Raw genomic sequence first — 24,560 nt, 5'->3', positions numbered from 1 at the left:
CCACTTACCTATTATCTTATTTAAGTCAATTAAATTGCCTAAAATTATATGCCGGTCAAATTGTTACACTTAAAAAAACACGGAGGGAATATTTTGATTATCGTGATATTTTATACTCTGTAAAGATGATGATGATGATGATACAAACTACGTCTGAAAAGCAACTAAATTTATTGGTTAAACTTTTGCATAGTACTCGTACAAGTTTAATTAATCTGCTCTTTTGCATGCATTCTACCCAGATATATTTGGCTATAAAGCTTGGTGGAGTTGGTGGGAAACTCACCTTGTGACTTTGAGATCACAAGTTTAAACCCCACTAACTACAAATTGCATGGGAGTAGAGGGATTCCCTTACCACTAACGATTGATACGTGTGTTAAACATTCATTCCCAAATTACTAGCTACTCCGATCCGCACTATTTTAGGAAGTAAATTAGAATTGTTATCTAGTACCCTAGGGACGTTCGTTAGCAGGATCTCCAAATAAGTGCTAATAGGGAACTCTTGTACAAAGTTAGTGATGAGGTGGATGGTGAAGATTAAGAGTTGACAATTTAATAGTTAGCCAAACACTTGAGAGTGGAGGGAAGGACAAGAAAATAATCTCTATCGCCAAATATGCTCATCCCTTGGCAAGATTCAAACCTTAAATCTCTAAAATATGAGGTAAGATTGTAAGAATCCTATCAAATGAGTCAACCCTTGCTTGATTGTCAGTAAAAAAATTTGTTTACAAAATCTGTCATAAACAATAATTCGTATATTCTACGCATGGCAATAGCATACATAAATAGAGAAAAAGGTAGCAAATTAAGCCATAGAATTTCACAATGGCCAAATGTAGTCCAACAAGTCAAAGATATAAAAGACTTCCCAATTGTTTACTCCTGCGGGACCAATATAATTAAGGGGTATGCGCAATTTTGAACTCAATTTTTCCTCATGATCATCATCCTCAAGGGGTGCATTCTTTTTATAATCATCTCACAAGAAATGTGAACAACTCTGAATTTACTAAGGAAAATATCCAATATAGAATATAGATGGTCCACAAAATATATGATTTCTTAAAACACATGCATATCCATCAAAGAGCGTAGAAAGTACAAGTAACATGGACTAGATGTTCCTAGGCTAGAGATCTTGATGGTTAAGTAATCACTTCGTTCTTAAATAAAAGTTCTATTTAACCAAAAAATCTAATTTATAGATAAATAATTTATTCATCTACATTTTTTTTTAACTACTTCTAAATTAGATTATATTTATTTTATTCATTTTTATAAACCTCAGTGTCATGATTTTTTTATATACATTGTAAATTAACAAAATCCTAGCTATACTTTTAAAAAAAAAATCACCAGTAATCAATCAAATCCTAATTTATACTTTGTATTTTCTTTATTTATTCACCTTCCTAAAACACATGTATTAAAAGACAAATAAGAATTTTGTTTAATGGACAAAGGGAATATATTATGGTTATACTTAAAGTTGGAGGTGGTCAAGAAAAACTCACATATGAAGAAGTGAATTCATCTCAGGGGTGATAAAGGAAATTAAATCCCTAAACCTTAGAAATACGAGGTAGGAAAAGATGTCACTACATCTCAACCTCAAGCTTATTATAAGAATGAATAAAACAATATATGCTGTGTAATATATCAGTATATTACTCATAGCGCATGTCTTGAATTAACATTTGACTTGCTTGTGGTTAGGAATTCTCTATTGTGAGTTTTGTTTAAAGATGATATGACATGAAAAAAGCACGGAACAAACACGAGCATGTGGTGGCTTAGGCAAGTTATGTGTGTGTTTTTTTTTTATGTCTTGAACATCATTGGAGTTGCATGTGGTCTATTGTATGTTTTGTTCAAAGTTGAGACGAAAAAAAGCTAGCATGGCATAACATGAGCACGAGGTAGGAAAGACATTTTTATTTTTAAAGAAACATGGGAAGGTGTGATATGTCACAACAAACAGAACACTAAAATACATTAAATTAATTTGGCTTAAACTAACATAATATAATGACATATGGACTTAGGTTGTGTTCGGGCTATCCTTTTAAAAATTCAAAATAAGCTGGGCTTTGGGTATACGGTCTGACATGAGACATATCCCATGACCAAATTTAATTGAATGTATTGAAAATCCCTCCATCTTTTTTGTAATTTAATTTAATAATATACAGAAATTAAGGAATATCAGTTTATTGTTTATGATTTATAATGACTAATTATGAATAAAATTTCATTTATACGAAGTGCCAACTAAAAATCTAATATAGCTTTGTTGGGTTGTTATAATCATGCTATTGTAATAAATCAAAGTATTTTTTGTTTTTTTGTTAATTTTGTTTTTGTATATTTGAGGGGAAGGACAGAAAATGATGAGTGGTGAGCCCATGAAAATGCGCAGAAACGCACTAACTCCCACATGACACAACAAAGCACGCACACTTCAAGGGCAAGAAAGAAAACACAAAAAGAAGCACCAAAAAAGCAAAACCCAATAATCCAATTAGTGTTCAACTCATCATAACTTAAGGGAGATAGAGGGGTATGTGTCCGATTTCCATTATACACACGGGTGTACTTTTTAGAACGTTCATTCACATAGTACATAATCTATATCAGGTACTATCACACTCTTTTACACTCGAGTATATATATAATGGAAATTCCGAGATAAGATGATGAGGTGTGTGAAATGAAAACTAAAGGGCACTAACAACAATAATATCCCATCAATTAAGAGTGTGAACCCAATATAGTTTAGTTGTTTTCAAATCTAAGCACTTACCAGTCAATAGTAGTGGCACTCAATTTTACTTGATCACATCAACTTCTTCTAAGTTCCCTGTGTATATCTCTTTATCCTTCCTTTCTAAACAAGAATACCCTTTTGAAAGATCTAGAACTGCTCTTAAGTGCAACATTAATCAAGAGGATTAGCACCCGAAATCGATCGAGGATGCCAAAATACAGCTAAATTTTTACAGAAAAATGGGTAATTGTTGGTTTAGATGGGGGCATGATTCAATCTACACAGTCTCTTCAGATCCCAAACCAGGTTTTTTTTTTCTTTCTCTGTTCTTTGTTTCATTTCTAATTACTTTTATTTCTTTCTTCATTTTTAGTCTCTTATTAAAATAATCGCGAAAACTTATGTACGAGTGTATAGTATACAACACGCCTCTGGTAAAAAGGGTTTGATTCTTATGAGAAAATATGAGAGTTGGAGGAATAAGGGATGTTGTTTGATAGGGCTGATAATCTTGAGGCACGGCAACTCGGCTGTGCCCACGTGTGCTTGTCCAATAAAAGCAATTGTCACCTCGAAGTTTCAAAATTGTTATTTTAACGCGTAGTTAAATTTTTAAGTGATTTGAAGTGACTTTTGTTAGATTTGGGGTGGCTTTTGGACAACAAATGAAATTTTGCTAAATATGTCCTGTTATATACAATATACTCGTACACAAACTTATTCGACGTATGAGCTAGTAATAACGTGCACGAAATTTTCAGATTCATCAACCCAGAACGAAGCTGTCAATGAGAGTAAATTGCCTTCTAATGCTAAGGAAGTAGAAGATTTACGTGGCCGGGATTCAGTGACAAATCCACTCCTAGTTTTCACCTTCCAAGAACTAAAAATTATCACTGAAAATTTTAGACCAGATCATTTGTTAGGAGGAGGTGGTTTTGGAAGTGTTTTCAAAGGTTTCATTTCAAAAGATTTAAGAGATAGCATTCAACCAATTCAAGTTGCTGTTAAGGTTCACGACGGGGACAATAGTTATCAAGGTCACAGAGAATGGCTGGTAAGTCGTATTACTCCCTATGTCCCAGAATCACGACTACAGTTAAAGTATGAGAAAATTAAAATAATAGGTCAAATTTGACTTTTCGGGTTTCAGGCCGAAGTAATATTTCTTGGACAACTTTCGCACCCTAATTTAGTGAAGTTGATTGGATATTGCTGTGAAGAGGATCATCGTGTGTTGATATATGAGTATATGTCACGAGGCAGTGTGGAGAACAATCTGTTTTCAAGTAAGTTTTAATTATACAATGCATGTTAATTTGTTTAATAGCTTAATATAGTATAATTAGTTGTTCGTAATTAGTCATTTAATATGAGTTTGTTGCAATTAGATGTAATTTGAAATTAGGTGTCTAAAGTGTCTATATTAAACTAGGTGTACCTAGAGGTAGTCAAGTAGGTACACCCAACTCCCAAATAAGCAACAATACGGTTCAGTTTTTGCTCATTTGGACAATCATTTGGAAACTGAAAATTAGTAGAAAGTTTTGCTCATTTGTATATAAAATGAGCAATTAAAAAATAAAACTTTGAACTCAAATGAGCATAAAATTGAAGCATAAATTGTAACTTGTTTTTTTTTTTTTTTTTTTTTTTTTGAAACCTAAATTGTATTTTGCTTGATTAAACTTTTTTTATTTTTATTTTTATTTTTTTATAGATTGCAATTTTATGACTATGCATGTTGTGTAATTAAACATTTGTAATTAAAAAATAGATAAAACTGTGATATGCTTATTGTGAATGACTGAATGTATTCTTGATAAACTTGGATTATCTTTTTCATAAATGTAACTTGCTACCAATGTACGTAGAGTCCGATTGTAAGGATTAAAATGTGCATTAAAAATAAAATTTAAATACACATTTATAATATTTCGTATATTTTTTAAATGGTTCTGCTTTTTTTTTTTTGAAAGGTTTAAATGGTTCTACTTTGAGTGATGACATATATTCCAATTCGCAACTTGATCACTATAATACTCAGCTTATTATTTCGGACTGATCACGAAATTAGATTACACATATTTTAGGAAAAAAAAAATTGGGTAGGGAGCAAAGGAGGAATCTAATAAGGTAGTAGTGAGTATATTTATAAAAGTACTTGGTAAAATAATATAGAGGTAGTATAAAAATATGCAATTAAATTACAATTTTTTACAGAATATTTTTTTTTTTTAATACGAGGACAAATTTTTATATTTTGAACAACATTTAGACTAGTAAATAAAGTTATGCACAAAGTATTCCCCTCACTCGGGCTATCCTAATGAATAACATAAAATTTAGACAAGTCGATATCAACCCATTACTTAGTTCACCAACATTTTTTTTTTTTTTTTTGATGTTTAGAGCGCTATAAGGGCGGGTGATGAGAATCAATTCTTAAATTTTCAGGAATTGGGAGAGAAGCTCTAACCATTTGAGCTATCCATCACTCTCGCTTAGTTTACCAACATTGTATACATTTAACTCGTAACATATAATTTTATTATAGGAGTATTGCTTCCCCTATCTTGGGGTATCAGAATGAAGATTGCTTTTGGTGCTGCAAAAGGACTCGCTTATTTACACGATGCTGAGAAGCCTGTCATATACCGAGACTTTAAGACATCTAACATCTTGTTGGACGAGGTGGGAAACTTATGTTTTAATTATACTACCCTATGTTTTCTATCTTTACCATGCAAATGTGCTTAATTTCACACCCTTATTTACTCCGTTCAACATTCATATATATATATGGGAACATTCGACATTATAGGATTACAATGCAAAACTCTCGGATTTTGGCCTTGCTAAAGATGGGCCAGTTGGCGACAAGTCTCATGTCTCCACTCGTATAATGGGAACATATGGATATGCAGCTCCGGAATATATCATGACAGGTAAACTGTCGATATATGACTATTAATTCTGAACAGAGGGAGTATAGGTTATTATTAGTCTATTACAGTGTTATTAAGCAAGTTACCGGTGGATGTGTAATTGCAGGTCATTTAACTCCTAGGAGTGATGTTTACAGCTACGGTGTAGTCTTACTTGAGCTTCTCACCGGAAGGAAGTCATTAGACAAGTCGCGACCAGCAAGAGAGCAAAACCTTACAGATTGGGCTATTCCATTACTTAAAGAGAAGAAAAAACTACTTAACATCATAGATCCTAGACTTGGAGGAGATTATCCTGTAAAAGGAGCACAAAAGGCAGCTATGTTAGCCTATCATTGCTTGAATCGCAACCCCAAGGCTAGACCACTTATGCGCGATATAGTAGACTCTCTTGAACCTCTTCAGATCGATGACAATGAACCTCAAATTTTGAATGGTCAAACCACTTTGACTTTCCAAGCCGAGGTTCCAAAAACTATCTAGTTACTTGTACTATAAACTAAGGTTTGTTGTTTGTGGCATGTAGTTATGTTTTGTTTTATTAAGAACAATGAGATGTTATGAATTAGGTATCCTTCTAACCAAGGTTTTACCTAATTTATCATCGATCATAGTAATTGGGAGGTGGGATAGTTGATTGATAAACTTGTTTGAAAAAGTTTTTTTTTTTTTGGCTTCATAAAACCTTCACAATTTGTCCTTAGTTTGTACGAAGTATGTATTAGGATTTAGGACCTTGTAGCTAAAAAGCCTGATATTATTCTTAAAGGATAATCTGATTTTCATTAGGCTAATTTGTGTACAAGATATTTCACTGTGTAATTAAACAATTTAGTAACAAAAAAGAATATAATTGGCATGCTACAATATTTCAATTTTACGTAGAATAAAGTTTTGAGCTTGAATTAAAAATGTTCTCCATGCCAAAAAAGGGCACACAAGATTGAAATCTTTAGGGCTTTCACTACTAGTCAGTTATAGGCTACATAGGTTTGATTTCATTTCTTTTTTTGTTTCTAAAAGGGTGCCCAATAGCGATGGTGATAGCCTGATAGGTTATGTTGTAATACTTACAAAAGAGGAGAAAACATGGACAAGAGGGAAGGAGACAAGTATCAAAGATGGTAATTAGATTGTGACAAGAATTGTGTCGAGTTTTATGGTAGCAAAAGGGGTTGAGTTTTATACGTAATTGCAAAGTAAGTCGATGTCATACAAAGGATTGCTCGACTCCCAAACAGAGAGTCCCAAGTTCCCAACTATATCAACTCCTTTACCTGTCTTTGGCCGTTTGGGTGCACCTAATTCTAGGAACACTGGAGTACCATAATTCTAGCCTTAGATATAGATATTGCAAAGGTGGAATTTAGCTAGAGCAATATCTGTATCCTAGAAATCAAGCATAATAAGCTGCTGTCTGATGTAGTGCTGTTCAGCCTAATCTAGTTACATACTATCATACTTCAATCTAGTAGTACACAGATTCACAAGTTTATATTACAAATAACACTCCACAACCAAGGTAAAAGATCCCCACCACCCCCAAACACCCTCAAAGTAAAACATAACCCTTAAATTCCATAAATACTAAGTCCCATTCCTTAACTTTCCTGCATCAGCATGCTACATAACTAAAATAGATTTCAGCTCTCATCAGCCATTGTCTACTCTACACATTCATGGGACCTGGAAGACCATGTACTCTACCACTGCTTATTTCACCTCATGATTTAGAACCACATGTAACAACATGTGACTTGAATTCTTCAAGCTCAACTAAAACCTCTTCTTCTGGTCGGTAAATTAGATCACTCATACGCCATATCTGCAGTAAAATACATGTAAGAAGACATCAGTGTTTCTGTTTATAGTTAACAAAGTTATGTTAGTTGAATGATGAGGTAATCAGATTATCAGAAGACTGATACAGCCTCAAATTAATTGTAGATTTTTGTCAGTTCAAATCAAAGGACTTACTGGCTTCTTTATATTAAGGCTTTGACTGAACAAAGCCAAAGTACTAATGTAAAAAAGGGCTTGTCAGTAGCTTCAGTATTAATTTAGGTCTAGCAGCAAAGCGGAGAATTAATTTAAATTTAGGCTGATGCGGCAACGTCAAAACAAACACTTCAACCTAAATGAAACTAAAACACATTTCTTTCTCTTTGAATGAGCTAATATCATGATTAAGGTCATGATAGTCACTATTCACGAGTCAGGACATCTAGTGCATATGTAGCAATCAGAGATGATTGGTACCTGTAGAGTTCCACCACCGCCACTAGAATCACAGTCATCAGAAACACTCACAATAGTCCAAGCATCATAGGTATTCCAATGAAAATCAACTACCTTATCCCTGTATATAATTCAGAAAAGCAAACTTGTTCAGTTGTAAGGCTTCAAGACCTCATCTATTAGAAAAAACAAAGCAGTCAGAAAACATACAAAATACTTTTGAAAACAATGGCTAATATCAAATTTGCATCAAAAACGTTTTTACACTAGCATAAGACAGAACCATGAACTGTTAAATTTTTTTATAGACTTGAATCACTTGATGTCAATTATTCTACAATATGACAACACAAAAGTATTTGTAGAGAAAATAATTTAATGAAACATGTAGAAAGATATGATGAACGAAAAATTTCTGAGTCCTTAAAATATCCTATAAACACAAAAGAAATGAATATATCATGTAGAAACATATTAAGAAAAACCAAACCTGTGTCCAGCATGCTGAAAAAAGAGACCTGGAGGAGCATTTGGTGTTCTTACCCCACGCTCTTTCTTTTTACCAACCTGGAAAAAATAGCAAAGGGTATATCAAAGAAGTTGTACAGGTGGTACAAAAATGCGGATAAAAAAAAAAAAAAAAAAGCACCAGGATATATTAAGATGAAATGCTTGAAATATCTAAGTTTATATTGTAAAATCATTAACTATGTCACAAATTCACGATCGGATAACCCTTTAATAACACATGCCAAGAAATTATAATATCAGCAAAGCACAGAAATCTTAAGACTTAGTTCTATCTGGCTTATTTAGTCTCAAATTATCTAGTCTGAATCTGTTTTAGCTTGGAACTTTAACTCGTATTATTTGAACTTATCTGAGTTATATCTGACTCATTTGTCTAAACTTTATTAGATAATTTTAAGTTATTTCCACTGTGGCGGAACTCATTTGTGAGTGTGTCCAAACTTATTATTTGTAGAACTTATCTGAGCTTATGCCCAAGAAACAATACAACCCATATGCTTACACTAAATCTATGACTTAAATAGATGATGTCCTTGCCACGGTTGATATGTATTCAAAAGTCAATTTCAAATAATCTTCAGACAGATATTAGCAGATGTTCATATGTATTAAAAGAAGGAAAGGGGCAAGAGAGCATTCAGCAATTGACAAATACAATAGGCACTAGAATATGAAATCAAAAGCTAGAACACTGGCAGATTCTTTTTACTGTAACTTTCGGCACAAAAGTTAAACAATAAGTCCAAGCAACTAAACTAATTCCCATCTCCTGAAACCCTCTGCCTATAGTTGTTTTATCCACAGGTCTCTAAAAAACATTACAAGAGCAACTGCTGATTTTCTTTACCTTCTCATAGTCCCAAATGTTGAGAACACCATCCTCTGCAGCACTTCCAAAGACAGTTGGATTGTCAGGAGACCACTGAAATTAAGGATGTGTTGAGAACAGAATTTGCAGGATTATAGAATGTGGTTACAATCATTATGTGAAAAACTTTTAGAACCTGGACACAAAGAACAGCAGCTTTGTGGCCCTCAAATTTGTGAACAGGTGATCCTACTCCGTCAGAAGTAAGATTACGCCGGTCAAACATACGAACAGAGCTATCAGCAGATCTGAAGAAAATAACACAGAAGCCATGTCAACTCCTACAAAAATATAACTATAAGTGTTATTACTGTTACCTAGAAAGGGTAAGGCTGTGCATATTTTGACCTCCCAGACTGACCTCCGAAGGGATCAAACTATACGCCTATCCTTCTTCTCATATGGATATACAATAGATGATCATATCTCATGCATAAATGAAGCAACCTAATACTTCCTCTGTTTCACTAAAATTGCAACACTTTGACTTGTGCAATATTCACATACTCTACTCTGACCAACTTTTATGATTTATGGTTATGGAAAAATAGACATGTGGGACCTTATTAGATTCACCTCAATTTATACTTTCAAACAAAATTTATAATATACACTTATTGATAAATAAAAATATTAGAGATTGAAATAATGCAATGTCAAGCGTGAAATGAGAAGTGTTACAATTTAGTGAAACAGAGGAAGTACAGCATGAATGGAAAAATCAGTGATACAGAGCATACCCTGTGAGGATGTAATTTTCATCAAAAGGATTCCAGTCAACACAGTGAAGATCGGCATTATGAGCCTTCTCAACCTGTCAAATTTAGGACCAAAGCACCAAGTCATGTAACAAATAGAATCAGAGTTAATTACATATAATAATAACGAAATTTAAAAGATAAGTTTACGACTTGAAACAAACATATAGTCTATTTAGTTGAAAGGGTAGAAAATCCCTTGAAAATCACTATCACAATAGCATCAATTAAGGGAATTTACAATAGTATTAGATAAATTTATATAAAATTCTTACTGCTGAGTTCAAATGGAAATTTCATCAATTAAACCAAATTAAAATAGCATTTGCCATTCATGTTTGTAGCTCAAAAGTAAAGATACATTTTGAAATCTGCTACTATACATAGTATATGATATTATGTATGAGCACATGTGCATGTTTGCATGTTTGTAACTATGATAAAATAATCAAGTCCTGCTAAAAACACAAAAAATAATGACAACTCTACCTTAATGGCTGGATCAGACCCAGTCCGAGCATCCCACAGTATAAGGCAAGAGTCATCTCCAACACTACAGAACTCCTGAGAGCTTCAAGATAATTGCAATAGAGTCAAAACCAAATGACAACACTGCAAAACTCAAGAGTCAAATTTTCACTTTACTAATAACATTAAATTGGAAAATCACCTTTTTGGACAAAACTGCACATCTTCCACAGTATCTTCATGGCCTTGAAAGATACCCCGAGGTCCAACAGAAGGGCTTTCACCATTTTGTTTCACTATTGTCGCCCCCGATCCTTGAGGCTTGTTGGTTGAAGGGTCTGAGGCTGTTGTTGTTATGTGGTCCTGAATGCTCCACAAAACTACGGACTTGTCTTTCCCTGCAAAATTATAGCTATGTGTGACAAATTTTGCAAATATAATTCAAGCATACTAAAAGCAAGTGATGCAAGTACAATTTATGGAGCTCCATTTTCAAGCATCCTGCTGTTATTGCTAATAAAAATTATCTATCTTTGTACATGCTTTTTATGGGAGTATATAAGAGGAGTTACATAGATAAGATATTTAAAGCAGGAAGAAAGCTTGTCCTATGAGAAGAATATGAATCTTTCACAGACCTGCTAAAAAAATGGTATTATGTACAGCCAATGATCGGCATCTACCTATATAGATTTCCATCTGACTTATAGAAAATTATATAAAGTTGAAGGCAACAGTAATGATGGCAAAAACAACACACACAATCACATTAATAAACAAACCACAGAATTTCCTTATATCAGTTGAGTCCCAATAAGGCAGTAATACCCCATCATCGTACATTCAACACTGGAATCTCATCCATGAAGCCTAAAGGCACCCCTCTCAGAAAAACATTATGATGTCAATGGCACACCATATAACAGGCCTATAAATCTCATTAATAGGTATCCCACCTCCTTGATGTAGTGCTAGGGTAAAACAGTGTGGTCAGGTTAAATTGATACAATTCAAGAGAAAACAACCCACTTAAGAAAATCACTTCCCTAGTGGTAATGTGGTATGCTACATTTCCCTAAACACAGCTCTCAGAAAAAAGGAATGAATCAAACAAAAATCTCCTTAAGAGAGAGTAATATCCCAAGGAGTATTACTACTGACCACTAGGGAAGTAAATTCAAAATATCTACAGGATCATAATATGTTTTACAATCAGATTAATGACTCTCTGTTCTTAAAATAAAAAAATAAAAATAAATAAAATAAAAAACCACCTGATTACTACTTTGGTACATTCTTACATAAGCTCCTCTTCCCATTTAAGAAAAAACAATTATTAAGCACTATTTCACTTTACTCTCTATCGCGTCAGTTTTTTCCCAATCTCATGTATACTACTTCTTACCTTTTTCCCTCTTTCCAACTTCTTGCATTTCATTCATTCATATTCAAAAATTACTTCCTAATTTTGAGTGAAGACCATCTAGGAACACTTTATGTACAAATAGAATATGATCCAACATATATTACCATAACTATAATTTGGATAAGCCGGACTTGATTTTTCAACCCACTTTGAACCAAAACCACCCCAAAATTCCACAGAGCAATGCTGGATTTACAAATAATTGAATCGCTTGTTAGTTTTCACATGGATGCAACAGAAGACAGTACGGCGAGGATATGTGCTTGCGTAGACTAGTTATCTGCGGGCGCAATTTTTTTGGATTGGCAGATTTTCTTTGTGCTTGTAATATTATGAATTATGAATATTCGCACCTAGTGAATGAACAAACACTGTTCCCAGATCCTACCCTGTTCCTCCCTCCACCACCTCCCCCCCCCCAAAAAAAAAAAAAGAAAAAGAAAAAGAAAAAAAAAACTACTACAATATAAGACGATATGATTGGGCATTGAATAGAATACCCAGCCAATAGCAACCTCAAGAATCCATGAAGTCAGACATTCCAAGATGATATCAAATCTATGAGAAAACATGATAGCATATTAACATCAATGTGATCTCAAAAAAAAGAAATATATCACACGAGCATCAAGATGAAGTCAAAACTAGAAGTACTAATAATACAGCCTCCCCACCTCCAGAGAGCACATAAGGTTCCTTTGGACACATTGCAAGAGCAAACTCGGCATTTTCTTTATGTCCTGTCAACACCTGCAAGAGAGCATGACATATTATACTTGCATGTTCCTTGAAATTAAAGCACAATGAATAACCCTAAATATATTATACCGAGAAATGAACAAGAAAAAAATAAAAATAAAAATCATACCAAATCTGGACGAGAAGGAGTTGCTCCTAGCACAGCATGGCGATTGGGTTGAGTCTCAACATCCCAAATCAAAACCTAAAATACAATCATATATAAACTTCTTTTGTACAGAAAATACATGAAAATAGAACAAGGGATAATAATAACATTTAGATAATAATTGTTTACTGTATGTCTAGAGAAAGCTTACATCAGGACTATCTGTATGGGTGGCAACAATATGATTATGCTGAGGAAGTTCCCTGATTCTGTTCACCTGTTAAAACACATTGGATGATTGCTCAAGTTCTCATCAGAAAGGAAATCATGCGCTAAAATTAACACTAATGAGTAAGTTCTTTCATAAGATGTCAAGCCACTTATAAAGAGTAAAACCAACTCAAGAAAAGGCACACACTCTCAAATGTCTAAGTTGATTACATTTGAAGATAAGCTATAATGTATGTCAACTTTTTATGTTTCCACTTAAATTGTCATCTTTTTGAATACTCTCTAAAAACAGCCTATCCAGGGCACCAGGCTTGAATAGTGTTATTCATAATTTTACAAGTTACAAACAAACAAAGGACATTTGAAAAGTAGCCATCAGTCACAGACACAAAATCACAAATAATATAAAATATAAATCCAAGCAAAGGCTCTAGCATGAAATATGAACATAATTCAATACAAATACGCATATACGAGCGAGTTTAATACTGTACACTTGTACAACCAGAGCTCTAGAATTCATAAACAATTTTTCCTCACCTCTCCAGGATGTATAATGGTCTTGTACTTCTTCACAAATGGAGAGCGAGCTTCTTCATTAAACTACACCAAAAAGAAATTAACATATTACAATCATCAAATGGAAAAACTGAACAGGAAATCAACAAAATAAGGCATTTCAATTATTATGAATCAGGATGGGATGGGGTGATATTTTTTGTTAACAACATTTATATGTATGCTTCATCTACTCAAGAAATATATATATATATATATATATATATATATATATATATATATATATATATATATATATATATATATATATATATATATATAACTGGAACGCCTTGTGCCCTTGTTCCAGTGTCCAATACAGAAGTGACTCACAATCACAGATTACAAAGTGTACTTAGAAATTGGGATAAAAGGAATATTAAGCAAATTCTACATCCTTCAATCATATCTTGCCACTTTCGAGATGAAAAGCACACCAATAATGAAAATAAAATAAATAGTTTTGAACTCAATTACGAAAAAACTGTCTCGTAAGTAGACTCACGAAATATTAGTTATTATATATATATACAAAACTAACAACCACCTATAAGTGACAGGTAAAATGAAATAGGAGTAAGAAAAGTTGGTCAAGCAAACACTTAATTTGGAGAGCAGGGAACTACATAAGATAATAAGATCACCTGTGAGATATGCTCTGCAGCAGCAACTCTTGGCTTTACAATTTCACAGTTAGCTATCACCAGTGTATTTGGCACACTGCCATCGGTCTGAACAATTACAAAGAGAAAAACCATCATAATTAAAAAGGACCATTTTATAAAAGAGCAAAGAAAGATTTAAATTTCAATCATATGTGAATGCAACTTTCTGAACAAACATTGGCTGAGTTCATGCAAAAGAAAATTTCAAATATAAATAATTTAATGGAGCATTGGAGATGAACAATCAAGTAGCAGAAAAAACAGAAATCTAATCGTTAACGATGCCATTGCTTGGTCCATGTCATGCCATAGCCAACACCTCTAATGAGGCTTTTACCTATAGCAATTCAAGCAACCCCACCAAACAAGCAAAGATGGTTTTCTTACATCAGACCTGTAATCTGAAAGTCACCTAACTGAACTACAATTTCACAACAAATAAAACATAACTACATAAGGTATAATAATTATTTAGTGACATGTTATATGTAATCCATTACAATTGAAAGTTGATATACTGTCCATCATAGAGGTTTGAATATGCCTTAAATCAGTTAGCCCCCTTCAAATGACTCTCTATTTGTTGTGTAGGCTATGGTTTTTTGTTTTTGAGCCTACATTCAGCCTAATCCATTTTAGGAGTACTATATAAACACCTTAAGGGTTTAACAATTTAACCCTAGGAAATATTATATAAATTGTACTTTCCTCAAGATCAATAAAACTCTCCTCTCACCTCTCCGTGAACATAGCTAACTCATCATTAGTGAACGAAATAAGATTTGTGTTCTTGTTTGTTGATTTCTTTAATCTTTCTTGCATCCATTATAACAATAGACGTCTCCATACTTGTTGAGAAACAAAGTATTAGGGGAGGTCTCTCAATCATGTCAGTTAGAACTTGAAAAGAAATTCTACAAGAATTGCAACACGGAAAAAATAAGATGAAAACATATAAGCACGAAATTTAAGGCAATTTTTTTTTTTATTATTTATTTTTTACTATAAATTCATAATGTACTATGAAATTAACCACTATTAAGATTAAAAGGAGAGAGATAGGAGGAAAGGCAGAAAATGCCTGTTCAGAGAGATAGAGACGCTGCCGGTTCTTGTAAGTAGCTTGCTCGAGCTGCGGGCCCCACCTGCACAAGGCCATGAACACAATTACTCAAGCCACACTAAAAGTACAGGTTTTTTTGAAGTGAATTATAAGGATGACAGATAATTAAGTTGCGCCCATTTGAAGTGAGTTTGTCGTGTTTAACTCCTCACAATTAGACCTGCTTATTATTTTTATTTTAACTCTGAAATTAACATCATACTTCAGAAGTTCAAACTTCAAAATGCCAATTATAACACCTTAAAATGCAGGAATACTACTTATCATTAAACCTCTAAAATTGCACAAATGTACTACAAAATCAGAAAATAAGGTAGTTCCATAACACTCATACTGCCAAATAATTTCAAAGGCGGACAATTTACGTTCATTTCATTCTTCATCACAACATCAAGTCATCAACACTACAAAAAAATTTCAACTTTGAAACACAACTGTGACGTTTAAGGTTCAGTTCGGCACGATATCAACACTACCGAAAATCCGCAACAACAATCAAAAGTATCAACTTTGAAACAAACAAACAAAATTATTAATTTCTCAACAGAACCTAGACTGATATATTTAATTTTCCAGCAAATGAAGTCAATTATGAACTAAGTCAACCATTTTGGACACAAAAATTCATCATTACAACAAAAGAAGACGAACAAAAACAATCAACAACTAAAAAAAATGCAACAAATTCGTCAAAATACAATACCTAAACCACAAAATACGCCAAATTAGGGCATGAAGAATTCAACATTTCCAGAATTTAGAGCGAAACAGGAAAATGAGAAAATATGAAACCCTAAAAAAAGTAGAATACCGGCAAGAGAGAGAAGGCCAGACGAGGTTGTGATTAGCGAGCCAGTCGTAGAGAACAGGGACGAGAGATTTCCATTGAGCGTACTTCTCATCAACTGCTGATTGTTGATGTTTTCCTCTCATTTTCTTCTTCTCTAACTTTCTCTAATTCTGCTTCTTCTTCTTGTTGTCTACAGTTGAAGTGAGCTGCTTTGCACTTGTAATACACACTATAAAATTACGGACTTGGGAGTTGGGAGTATGGGGACCCTATTTATTTTGTGTCTGTGTCTGGAATTGTAGAGAGAGATGATTGTGAATTTGTGACTTTAGTTTATGATCCGCTTATTCGAGCCTAACCCGACCTGATTAGAATTTAAATAAGGCAAAAATTAATGAGCGTCCCCATGGCGTTAGATAAGAGAATAAAAGTGTAAATATTAGAGTAAAATTACACCGAACGATGCGTGATTTTGTCATAAATTCCTAACTTAATACCATTTCAACCAATATAATTTATCCTTATCTAACGCCCCGGGGCGCTCGTTAGCGAGATCGAATTAAAAATTTTAACTAATTTCGATTTAATTTGAAAGTCACTTGAATTAAATATTGACTTTTACGATATGTAAACTCATTATTATCGCATGACTCATATCCAAGTTAAACTTGATATGACTAGATCAATTGAACTTAACCTAATTTAACACCTCTAAAGTATCTTTAGCTTGTCTAAGTCCAACACAACTCTAATTATCGCTATATTTACTCTATGGCCCTGTTTGGCAATTTGCTGTTGGCTATTGGTTGTCGGTTGTTTTAGTTAGTTGGTTTGACTGGCTATTTTGATTGGCTTTTGAGTTGTCAGTTTGACTAAAGTTGTAGTGTTAGGTAAATTGACTTGTTGGGTGCTAGCTATTGTCAAACTACACAACACTCATTAGTCATTATTTTAACATTAGTTATTGATTATAGATAATAATTTTTTAATAACTAATTATAATTTTAATTAATTAATTATTTTTTTGACTCATAAATTAATTAATTATTGGTTTTTAATTAACAATAATTGTATTAGTTATAAATTGATAATTATCAATAATAATATACTATAAATTACTAATATTTTAAATTGATAATTTATGTATCAACGAAATTAATAATTAGTAATTAATAATTAATAATTAATAATTACTAATTATTAATTATCATTTATTATGACTAATTATTATTAATCAAAATTTAATTATGTCAACAAGCCAAAATCCATAAGTCAAAAGCCAGCTAGCTTTTGGCTTAAAAGCCAGCTTTTTAGCTAGTTAAAAAAGCCAATAACCTAACAGCTGTGTTGACCAATTTGAAGAAGACAAAAACCAACTGAAAAGCTAGTTTCCAAACACCTCGAATTCTCCAACTTAAGAATTAAGCTGATTCCACTAGACCTTTTCGATTTTCTTAACGTGTTTTTCTTTTCCCCTCCTCTCCCTCTTTCTTTTTTCTCTTTCCATCGGAATCTTAAATTACAAACACTTTTTTTTAAAGCTCTTGCAAACTTACTTTGACTTTCATTTTTAAAGTTAGGAGAAGGCGTTAACCAATGATTTTATCTTTTTATCTTTTATCTTTGTTCTAATAATTGAGGAATTTGATTGATCCCATTTTTTCTTGTGGAATATTATTTAAATGATAATTCGCGGCTAGTTTGATCGATAAATTCAAAAAAAAAAAAAAAAAAAAAAAAAAATTGTTCCTTACTGTGAATGCTTTTAATTATCATCCAATCTATCTCCCATAACTGAAAACATTAACTTATCTCACATCAATACTTCCCATGACATCCCAAGGAATGCCAACATTCCTTCATCATGGAGTAAAAGTACCTACACATTATCACGAGCACCAATATATGATTCCTCAAAATTTGTCATCTCGTTCATGATAGTGAAGGCGGCAATATGTTTCATCTTCGTCAGCACAAGCTTTAATGTCCGTTATTATTCATTTATTCCCATAACCCTTTTTTTCCCTCCTTTCCCTCCGTTTCCTTCAATCCAAACAAAGTGTAAATAATGAAGATTGCTGGCAAATTATAAAGAGACGGATTCGCATAACTAATGTTATATCATGTCATCATGTGGTTAATGTGGTAAGTCATAAAGTTTGTCCTACTTCATCTACCAATTAAATATTGAATAGTCTTTCAGCCAACACTATTGAACTTCTTTCTTCATACTAGAATTTGAGAATTTAACCTTATATCAAAAAGTATAGCCTCCCATGATAAAGCATTACTGATCAATCCGATTCATGGAAGAAACCATGGTGCGGTCCATAATTACAGTTCATGAATAAGCCACAGTGAACTGCAAAATTGTCAAAACATGGCCAACTTTAACTATTACTCAATACTCTATAGCAAACAGATGGATTTAACACTAAAAATCAGACATAAACACCACTTGCTAGGAGCAAAAATAAAGATCCAAAGCCCTGCAACAGAAACAAAGATTTGTGTCAATTCAAGAGGGACTACAGGGCTATCAATTTCGGAAAGTTAAATTATACTGTATGTAGTATAAACTAGATGATGCATAATTGCTTACCAAAAAGACAGAAGCAACTCCTCCAGTGACGAGTTCTTTAGCTAGACTTCGATTCTTCTTAGCAGAAGTAGCCGCATAGCTAAAATAAAGATTAGAGTAAATATGTGGAATTAACATTAACAATGATACCATATAACCAGACAGAGCTAATCAACATTGATCGACCAGTACCACACAAGATGAATGCAGCAAAATCCATACTTAAATCAAACCGAAGTCCAAACACCAAATAATCCAAATCAGCATTTCACTCTCTAATACAACTAGTGTTGCACAAATGTTTCTAACAATCTGACCTCTATTGGTCAATGTGACATAAACGTAATTTAATCCATATTCCACACTATATTCACGCAGGATTCCAAGACAATTTTCACCTTTGCTTCCAAATTGAAAGATAAGAACTCCTTACATTTCAAACACTTCCAGCCAGTTTGGAAAACCACACCATTGTTTAGCTAATTAGCTATAGCTCATCACCAATAAATGTTAGCAGTAAGATGTTGAGCACTTGAGCCAATTAGATGTTACAACTATTCAACACAACCAGGTTTCAAAAAATATTTACACGAGAAAATTTGATCTAAAAAAATCTAAAAACATAGCTTGACACAATCATACCCTAAATACTAATCATACATCATGCAGAATCCTCTCTTTAACTACAACATTAGTGCTCAAACTGATCACCACTACTATATCAAAGACTGATACTTGGAAGTTGGAACAAACTGTACTGCCAAACATGCCTTTGATTTGATCATGCTATACTACAATTGCTTCATTTTTGGTACATCTCAACATTGTCATTTATTATCATTCCATACAACCAATTTAAGAAATGTCATAATACCCACAAAATTCGCATCCTTAAAATAAGGCAACTACTTTTATAAAATTAAAAAAATAAAAAATAAAAAATAAATAAGTAAATAAAAAAATAAAATAATAATGTCAGTATACTTAACAAAGTAAAATCCAGGCACCATCATAAAAATCATGAGGAGATGGAAGAAATAGAATAAAACAATTGTATATTGCACTCTCTGTACAGTTTGTCATACTTAAATTCGGCGTTTACTTACTCTTCTTTAGTTCCTAATTTTCTGGTAAGATTTGAGGTGGGATAACTTTCAAAACCTAGAGACTTCAAGTCTTCCAAAAGATAATCCTAACTCCTAACTACCATCCTCAAAGTTTTCTGGAACCTTAATAAAAATCCCTGCATATTCATCTACAGTTGACTGGCTTTCACAGGAGCAAAAGAAACCTGTGTAAGATCTAGGTCTTATTGAAGATTCACACTATTACATTCATGACTCATACACATATACACTAGGCAAGTAGGCATTAATCTTATCTCAGGGACCACCGACCAATACAACATCTTCTGATTTCAGAATAAGACTAAGAAATGCTATCCCTAACATGTTTTAATACCCTCAATCCCTCATATGTCATTTAGATAACAATAAGGGGGTGTTTGGTTCACAAAATACAGGTAAGAGGTATAGGTTTAGAGTGATTTAAACCCATACCATGAATGGGGTTTACAAACCTAAAGGGGGAGGTGGATTTGGCTTATACCAATAATTCAAGTATCAAATGAAATAAAATAAAAAAAAAAAAACATTTCTGAACTAAACCAAACACTTGATAATAAGAATTAGGTTCCAAACCTATACCATCATGGTTTCATTCCTTATTCCAACCCCATACCACTATGGGAACCGAATAACCCCTAAAAGGAATAGAGACCTTCAGGTGTAGGAAATCAAATGGGAGAGAGAAAAAAATAAAACCCTCCACCTAATGGTCACTTCTTTAGTTCTTCCTATTTCTCTTCTATATATTTGTCTAAGGTTCACTTCTTCAAATCTTTTGACTTTCACCCCTTTCAATTTGTTTGTCCAAACACTTTTCAATTAAAATTTAAACCCAAAAAAGAGCGAACTTAGCTGAGGACTTTGAAGAAGCATACCAATTAGTGAGAGTTAATATTTACAAGAAACAAAAACCACAACATACACTGTAGAGTAGCCTGAAGTTTTACTCTACTGACTGTGAATAAAATATAGGTTTGGAAAAAGTGAGTGAAAAGATTTGAGGCAAAAAAAAAAAAAGACATTTGTATGACAAATAACAACGAAAACAAACACTAGCCTATGCAAAGATTCCAGTTGTCGCCATGAATGGGCAGACTATAGATAATGGATGAACTTATAAAAGGTCATAATTTTAGGGGGGTACTAAACAGAGTCCGGTATTTACCGGGTAACGCCCGTATTTTTATATGAACTCCCTTAAGTAACCCTTTCTTAAATAACTCTTCAATTTTCTCTCTCTCATTTTCACTTTTACTTTTCTCTCTCTTCACCTTAAAAATTTCATTCACAAACACCACCAATCAAATCACCACCACCAAGCAATGCAAACCACCACAATTCCGTCACCACCAAACAAAGCCACCATAATTTCGTCGCCACCAAGGATTGCGACCGGCTACAAGGGACGATATCAATCGAAAAGGTAAGGGGGTTGGCGTCAGGTATTTGTTTTTAATTTTTTTTTTTTTTTTTTTTATTTCAGTCGTTCCAGACGAACGCCTGAAATTTTATAATGTTCCATGGAAGGAACACTTGAAATTTTAGAATCTCCCCTCGAACATTCTAAAATTTCAGGCGTTTCCCCCTATAACATTCTAAAATTTCAGGTGTTTCCCCCCTTGAACGCTTAAGATGTTAGAATGTTCCAAGGGTGATTCTAAAATTTCAGGTGTTCCTTCTATGATTACGAAAAAAATAAAAATAATAATAAAAAAAATTTCATAGCACTTACCGACTCCCTATGCTCCGACGATCTTTCTAGTGGCGTCATTGCTTCCTTAAACTCGTTCATTCACCGTTTGTGCTAATTGGTGTAAAACAAATATTTAAAAAAAAAATATGGCATGGTGGTTGTTTGTAGGTGATGGTTGTTTGGTGGTTGGTGGGGTAACAAGTTAGAGAGTGGTTAAAGAAAGTGAAAGTGGAATAGGGTCAATTTTATATGGGGAGATGTTTGTAAAGTCATGTTAAAATACGGGCGTTACCCGGTAAATACCGGACGTGGTTTAGCAATTCACTAATTTTATGAGGTGTTGATGTATTAGTATTAATAAATAATGATGAATAGCCTGTAAGCCCTTCAAAATTCCCTTACCCCATCTCCCCCCATTTCGCGACAGTAATACTAGGGTTTCATTTGCATCCTCAATTTGCAAAAGTTCAGCTCCACTCATCAAGCATAAAAGCCGGAAACTCGACCTCCCACTTTCACATACTAAATGAAACAATGACTAGTTAATCTCAATTGCAAAAACATTACTTGAACTCTACCACAACATACCCAACAAGGGCATCAACAAACACAAAAATTGAATTACGACGAGGCACCAGGTTCGGAATCATCAAATTCACAAGTTCTATGCATTACTATAACAATTCAATCTTAGTTTAACTTCATTATCAAAATACCCAATTCAGAGATCAGATCACAACAATCACATAAACAAATACTATTTTATATGACATTAAACAGAAAATCCCAATTCAAAACAAAAATCTCACAGAAAAACCCATCAAATAAATACAAAATCACAACAAAAAGTAGAAAAATTCAACCCAATAAACCAATAATTACTCAATGAAAATAAAAATTCAAAACATTAGGTAGAGATCGACTTACATAAAGAAAGATGCAGTGACAATGAGCCCAAAAACGAGGAGGAAGAAAGCTAGGGTTGGATACAACGATGGAGGAACAGGACTAGTGATGGGTTTTGCCGATTGAGCCTGAAAAACACCATTAAAAGAGAAACAATTACAGATCAAAAATTGATTAAAAATGAAGATTTGAAGAAGAATGGAATATGAGGAGAGAGATTGGTACCATGAGAGACGAGAAAGAGAAATCGCGATCTGCTCAAGGTTTTTGCGTTGCTTCAGCGAATTCAGGGAGACTGAAACAAGTTGAAAGGATGCACGCGCTACACTCTCTTGGGGAGTTGTTATTTTTTTTTTTTTTTTTTTTTTTTTTTAAAAAAAAATTTACTAATCAAAGACTAATGTGTTATTGTCTTTTTGGTGTTTGAAAGTCATTGACGCGAGTGATGAAAATCAATTCCGGAATCGCATCACTAATTCAAGACTAACTAGCTTTTTGACCAGTTTAATGAACTGGTTGTTAGTTAGGTTAATTATTTTAGATGTAGGTATTTTTTTTTTATGAAGTAATTGTTAATTTCTAAAACTTAAAAGAAAAAAGAGTGAGACTAGAACTGTGAAAGAAGGTGAAGGAATTTAGGGTCTGTTCCAATTTACTGAACCGAGCTGAACTGAACTTAATAGATTTGAAATGAATTCTATATGAGAAAATGATATTAGGAACTAAACTGAACTGAATTGAATAGAGTTGAAATGAATTGTTTATGAGAGAAGGATATTAGAAACTAAACTGAACTAATTAGAGCTGAACTGAAATTAAACTGAAGAGAACAGACCCTTAGGTAGATATATATACATGAAGATTATGGGATATGAAATGACATATAAGTTTAAATTATATTTAAAGTGTAGGAGATGAAAAGACAATTTTTACTATAATTCATATGTTTATGTAATGTGTACTAATTAATTGAACTTTATTTTATTTTGGTGGAAATGAAACACTTCATTTTTTTTTACTTGAATTTGCAAGTTCTAGTATGCATAAAGGATTAAACATAAATATTAAGGGAGGTGAGATGTGGCAATGAGTGACTTGTGATGCGATGTGTCATATGAAAAATTTGAGGTTTATGTTTATAAATGCTAAGTATAGAAGTATCGATAGATATAGATATAAACTAGGTTTTTAGGTAATGCCCCGAGTTACTACATTATTTTATCATTGAAATCATTATTTATATTTAACTAGGTTAAATCCCGTGCCATGCACGGTCATAATTAAATTTTACAATAAATAAATAATAAATATGGTGTTAATTCAACAATAATTTATCCAAAAAAATTATTTGTAACAAAATAACTTAAATTAAATGTACAGATTATTGAATTGAATTGTATAATATATATATATATATATATATATATATATATATATATATATATAGTAATAGAAACTTAGAAGATATAAGGTTTTATATAAGAAAATTAAATTATTAGCTTAGGTAATTAGGTAAGTACCCATATACGAACTCATATACATTTGTCCTTAAATTTTTGACACACTTTGATCAGCATAATATGAAAATTAATTTGAGTTCATTTTACTTTAGGATAATTAGTATTCCGTAATCAACTTTTTAAATATATTTTTAGTGAGTAGTAGGTTTTTTTTAAAATAAACTAAAATAATCACATAAATGTTTAGAACAATTAGATTTAATTTTACAATATATGTTACATACGAAGTATACTATAACAAAGTTATTATTTTGTTCTTATAAACGTTATGCATTGTTTTAAAATTAATACTCCGTACAAAGTATGCTACCAAAATGATTTTTCTTTAAAATTGATATTGATAATATTATAATAATCTTGGAAAACAATAGATTCCAATACCTTATTATTTTTTTTAATCTATGTTACTCCGTAGTATTTTTGTAATTAAAAGTTTCCTAGTATATACAGAATATATGTAAAAATTTGAATTGAGTAATATTGGATTAAATATGTTGTCAAAATGG

The 24,560-nt window shown here is 32.7% G+C and overlaps 3 protein-coding genes across 3 annotated transcripts; 1 reads left to right on the top strand and 2 right to left on the bottom strand.

The window, feature by feature from the left end:
- The first annotated feature begins 2,690 nt into the window (after nt 1-2,690).
- LOC110712957 (probable serine/threonine-protein kinase PBL16) lies at nt 2,691-6,572 on the top strand. Its single transcript, XM_021891417.1, has 6 exons — nt 2,691-3,082; nt 3,538-3,833; nt 3,930-4,065; nt 5,334-5,470; nt 5,601-5,724; nt 5,831-6,572. The coding sequence occupies exons 1-6, from the start codon at nt 3,016-3,018 to the stop codon at nt 6,205-6,207; spliced, it is 1,137 nt and encodes a 378-aa protein (XP_021747109.1). The 5' UTR covers nt 2,691-3,015; the 3' UTR covers nt 6,208-6,572.
- A 476-nt stretch (nt 6,573-7,048) lies between these two features.
- LOC110712956 (WD-40 repeat-containing protein MSI4-like) lies at nt 7,049-16,514 on the bottom strand. Its single transcript, XM_021891416.1, has 15 exons — nt 16,249-16,514; nt 15,396-15,459; nt 14,294-14,380; nt 13,632-13,694; nt 13,072-13,137; nt 12,882-12,956; nt 12,688-12,763; nt 10,790-10,985; nt 10,609-10,690; nt 10,102-10,175; nt 9,498-9,609; nt 9,341-9,415; nt 8,453-8,529; nt 7,984-8,083; nt 7,049-7,549 (listed from the first exon to the last, which is right to left on the bottom strand). The coding sequence occupies exons 1-15, from the start codon at nt 16,368-16,370 to the stop codon at nt 7,448-7,450; spliced, it is 1,371 nt and encodes a 456-aa protein (XP_021747108.1). The 5' UTR covers nt 16,371-16,514; the 3' UTR covers nt 7,049-7,447.
- Nucleotides 16,515-18,439: 1,925 nt separating this feature from the next.
- Nucleotides 18,440-22,916, bottom strand: LOC110712939 (transmembrane protein 258-like). Its single transcript, XM_021891403.1, has 4 exons — nt 22,760-22,916; nt 22,556-22,662; nt 18,830-18,908; nt 18,440-18,716 (listed from the first exon to the last, which is right to left on the bottom strand). Exons 1-4 carry the CDS (start codon nt 22,760-22,762, stop codon nt 18,669-18,671), a joined length of 237 nt encoding a protein of 78 aa, XP_021747095.1. The 5' UTR covers nt 22,763-22,916; the 3' UTR covers nt 18,440-18,668.
- Between the last annotated feature and the right edge of the window lie 1,644 nt (nt 22,917-24,560).

Source organism: Chenopodium quinoa, unplaced genomic scaffold, assembly GCF_001683475.1.
Source record: "Chenopodium quinoa cultivar QQ74 unplaced genomic scaffold, ASM168347v1, whole genome shotgun sequence".
Classification (NCBI taxonomy): Eukaryota; Viridiplantae; Streptophyta; class Magnoliopsida; order Caryophyllales; family Amaranthaceae; genus Chenopodium; species Chenopodium quinoa.
Note: the sequence above shows the minus strand (reverse complement) of the source record. Positions and strands in the feature narration are given on the sequence as shown.

Excerpts from the sequence above, each read along its gene's own strand:
- LOC110712957 (XM_021891417.1), top strand. The coding sequence starts at position 3,016 with ATGGGTAATTGTTGGTTTAGATGGGGGCATGATTCAATCTACACAGTC. Across the intron at positions 3,083-3,537 it reads CTCTTCAGATCCCAAACCAG|ATTCATCAACCCAGAACGAA; the intron begins GTTTTTTTTTTC and ends CGAAATTTTCAG. Across the intron at positions 4,066-5,333 it reads GGAGAACAATCTGTTTTCAA|GAGTATTGCTTCCCCTATCT; the intron begins GTAAGTTTTAAT and ends ATTTTATTATAG.
- LOC110712956 (XM_021891416.1), bottom strand. The coding sequence starts at position 16,370 with ATGAGAGGAAAACATCAACAATCAGCAGTTGATGAGAAGTACGCTCAA. Across the intron at positions 8,530-9,340 it reads ACATTTGGGACTATGAGAAG|GTTGGTAAAAAGAAAGAGCG; the intron begins GTAAAGAAAATC and ends TATTTTTTCCAG. Across the intron at positions 7,550-7,983 it reads GCGGTGGTGGAACTCTACAG|ATATGGCGTATGAGTGATCT; the intron begins GTACCAATCATC and ends ATTTTACTGCAG.
- LOC110712939 (XM_021891403.1), bottom strand. Across the intron at positions 18,909-22,555 it reads GTCACTGCATCTTTCTTTAT|CTATGCGGCTACTTCTGCTA; the intron begins GTAAGTCGATCT and ends TCTTTATTTTAG. Across the intron at positions 18,717-18,829 it reads GAGTTGCTTCTGTCTTTTTG|GGCTTTGGATCTTTATTTTT; the intron begins GTAAGCAATTAT and ends TTTCTGTTGCAG.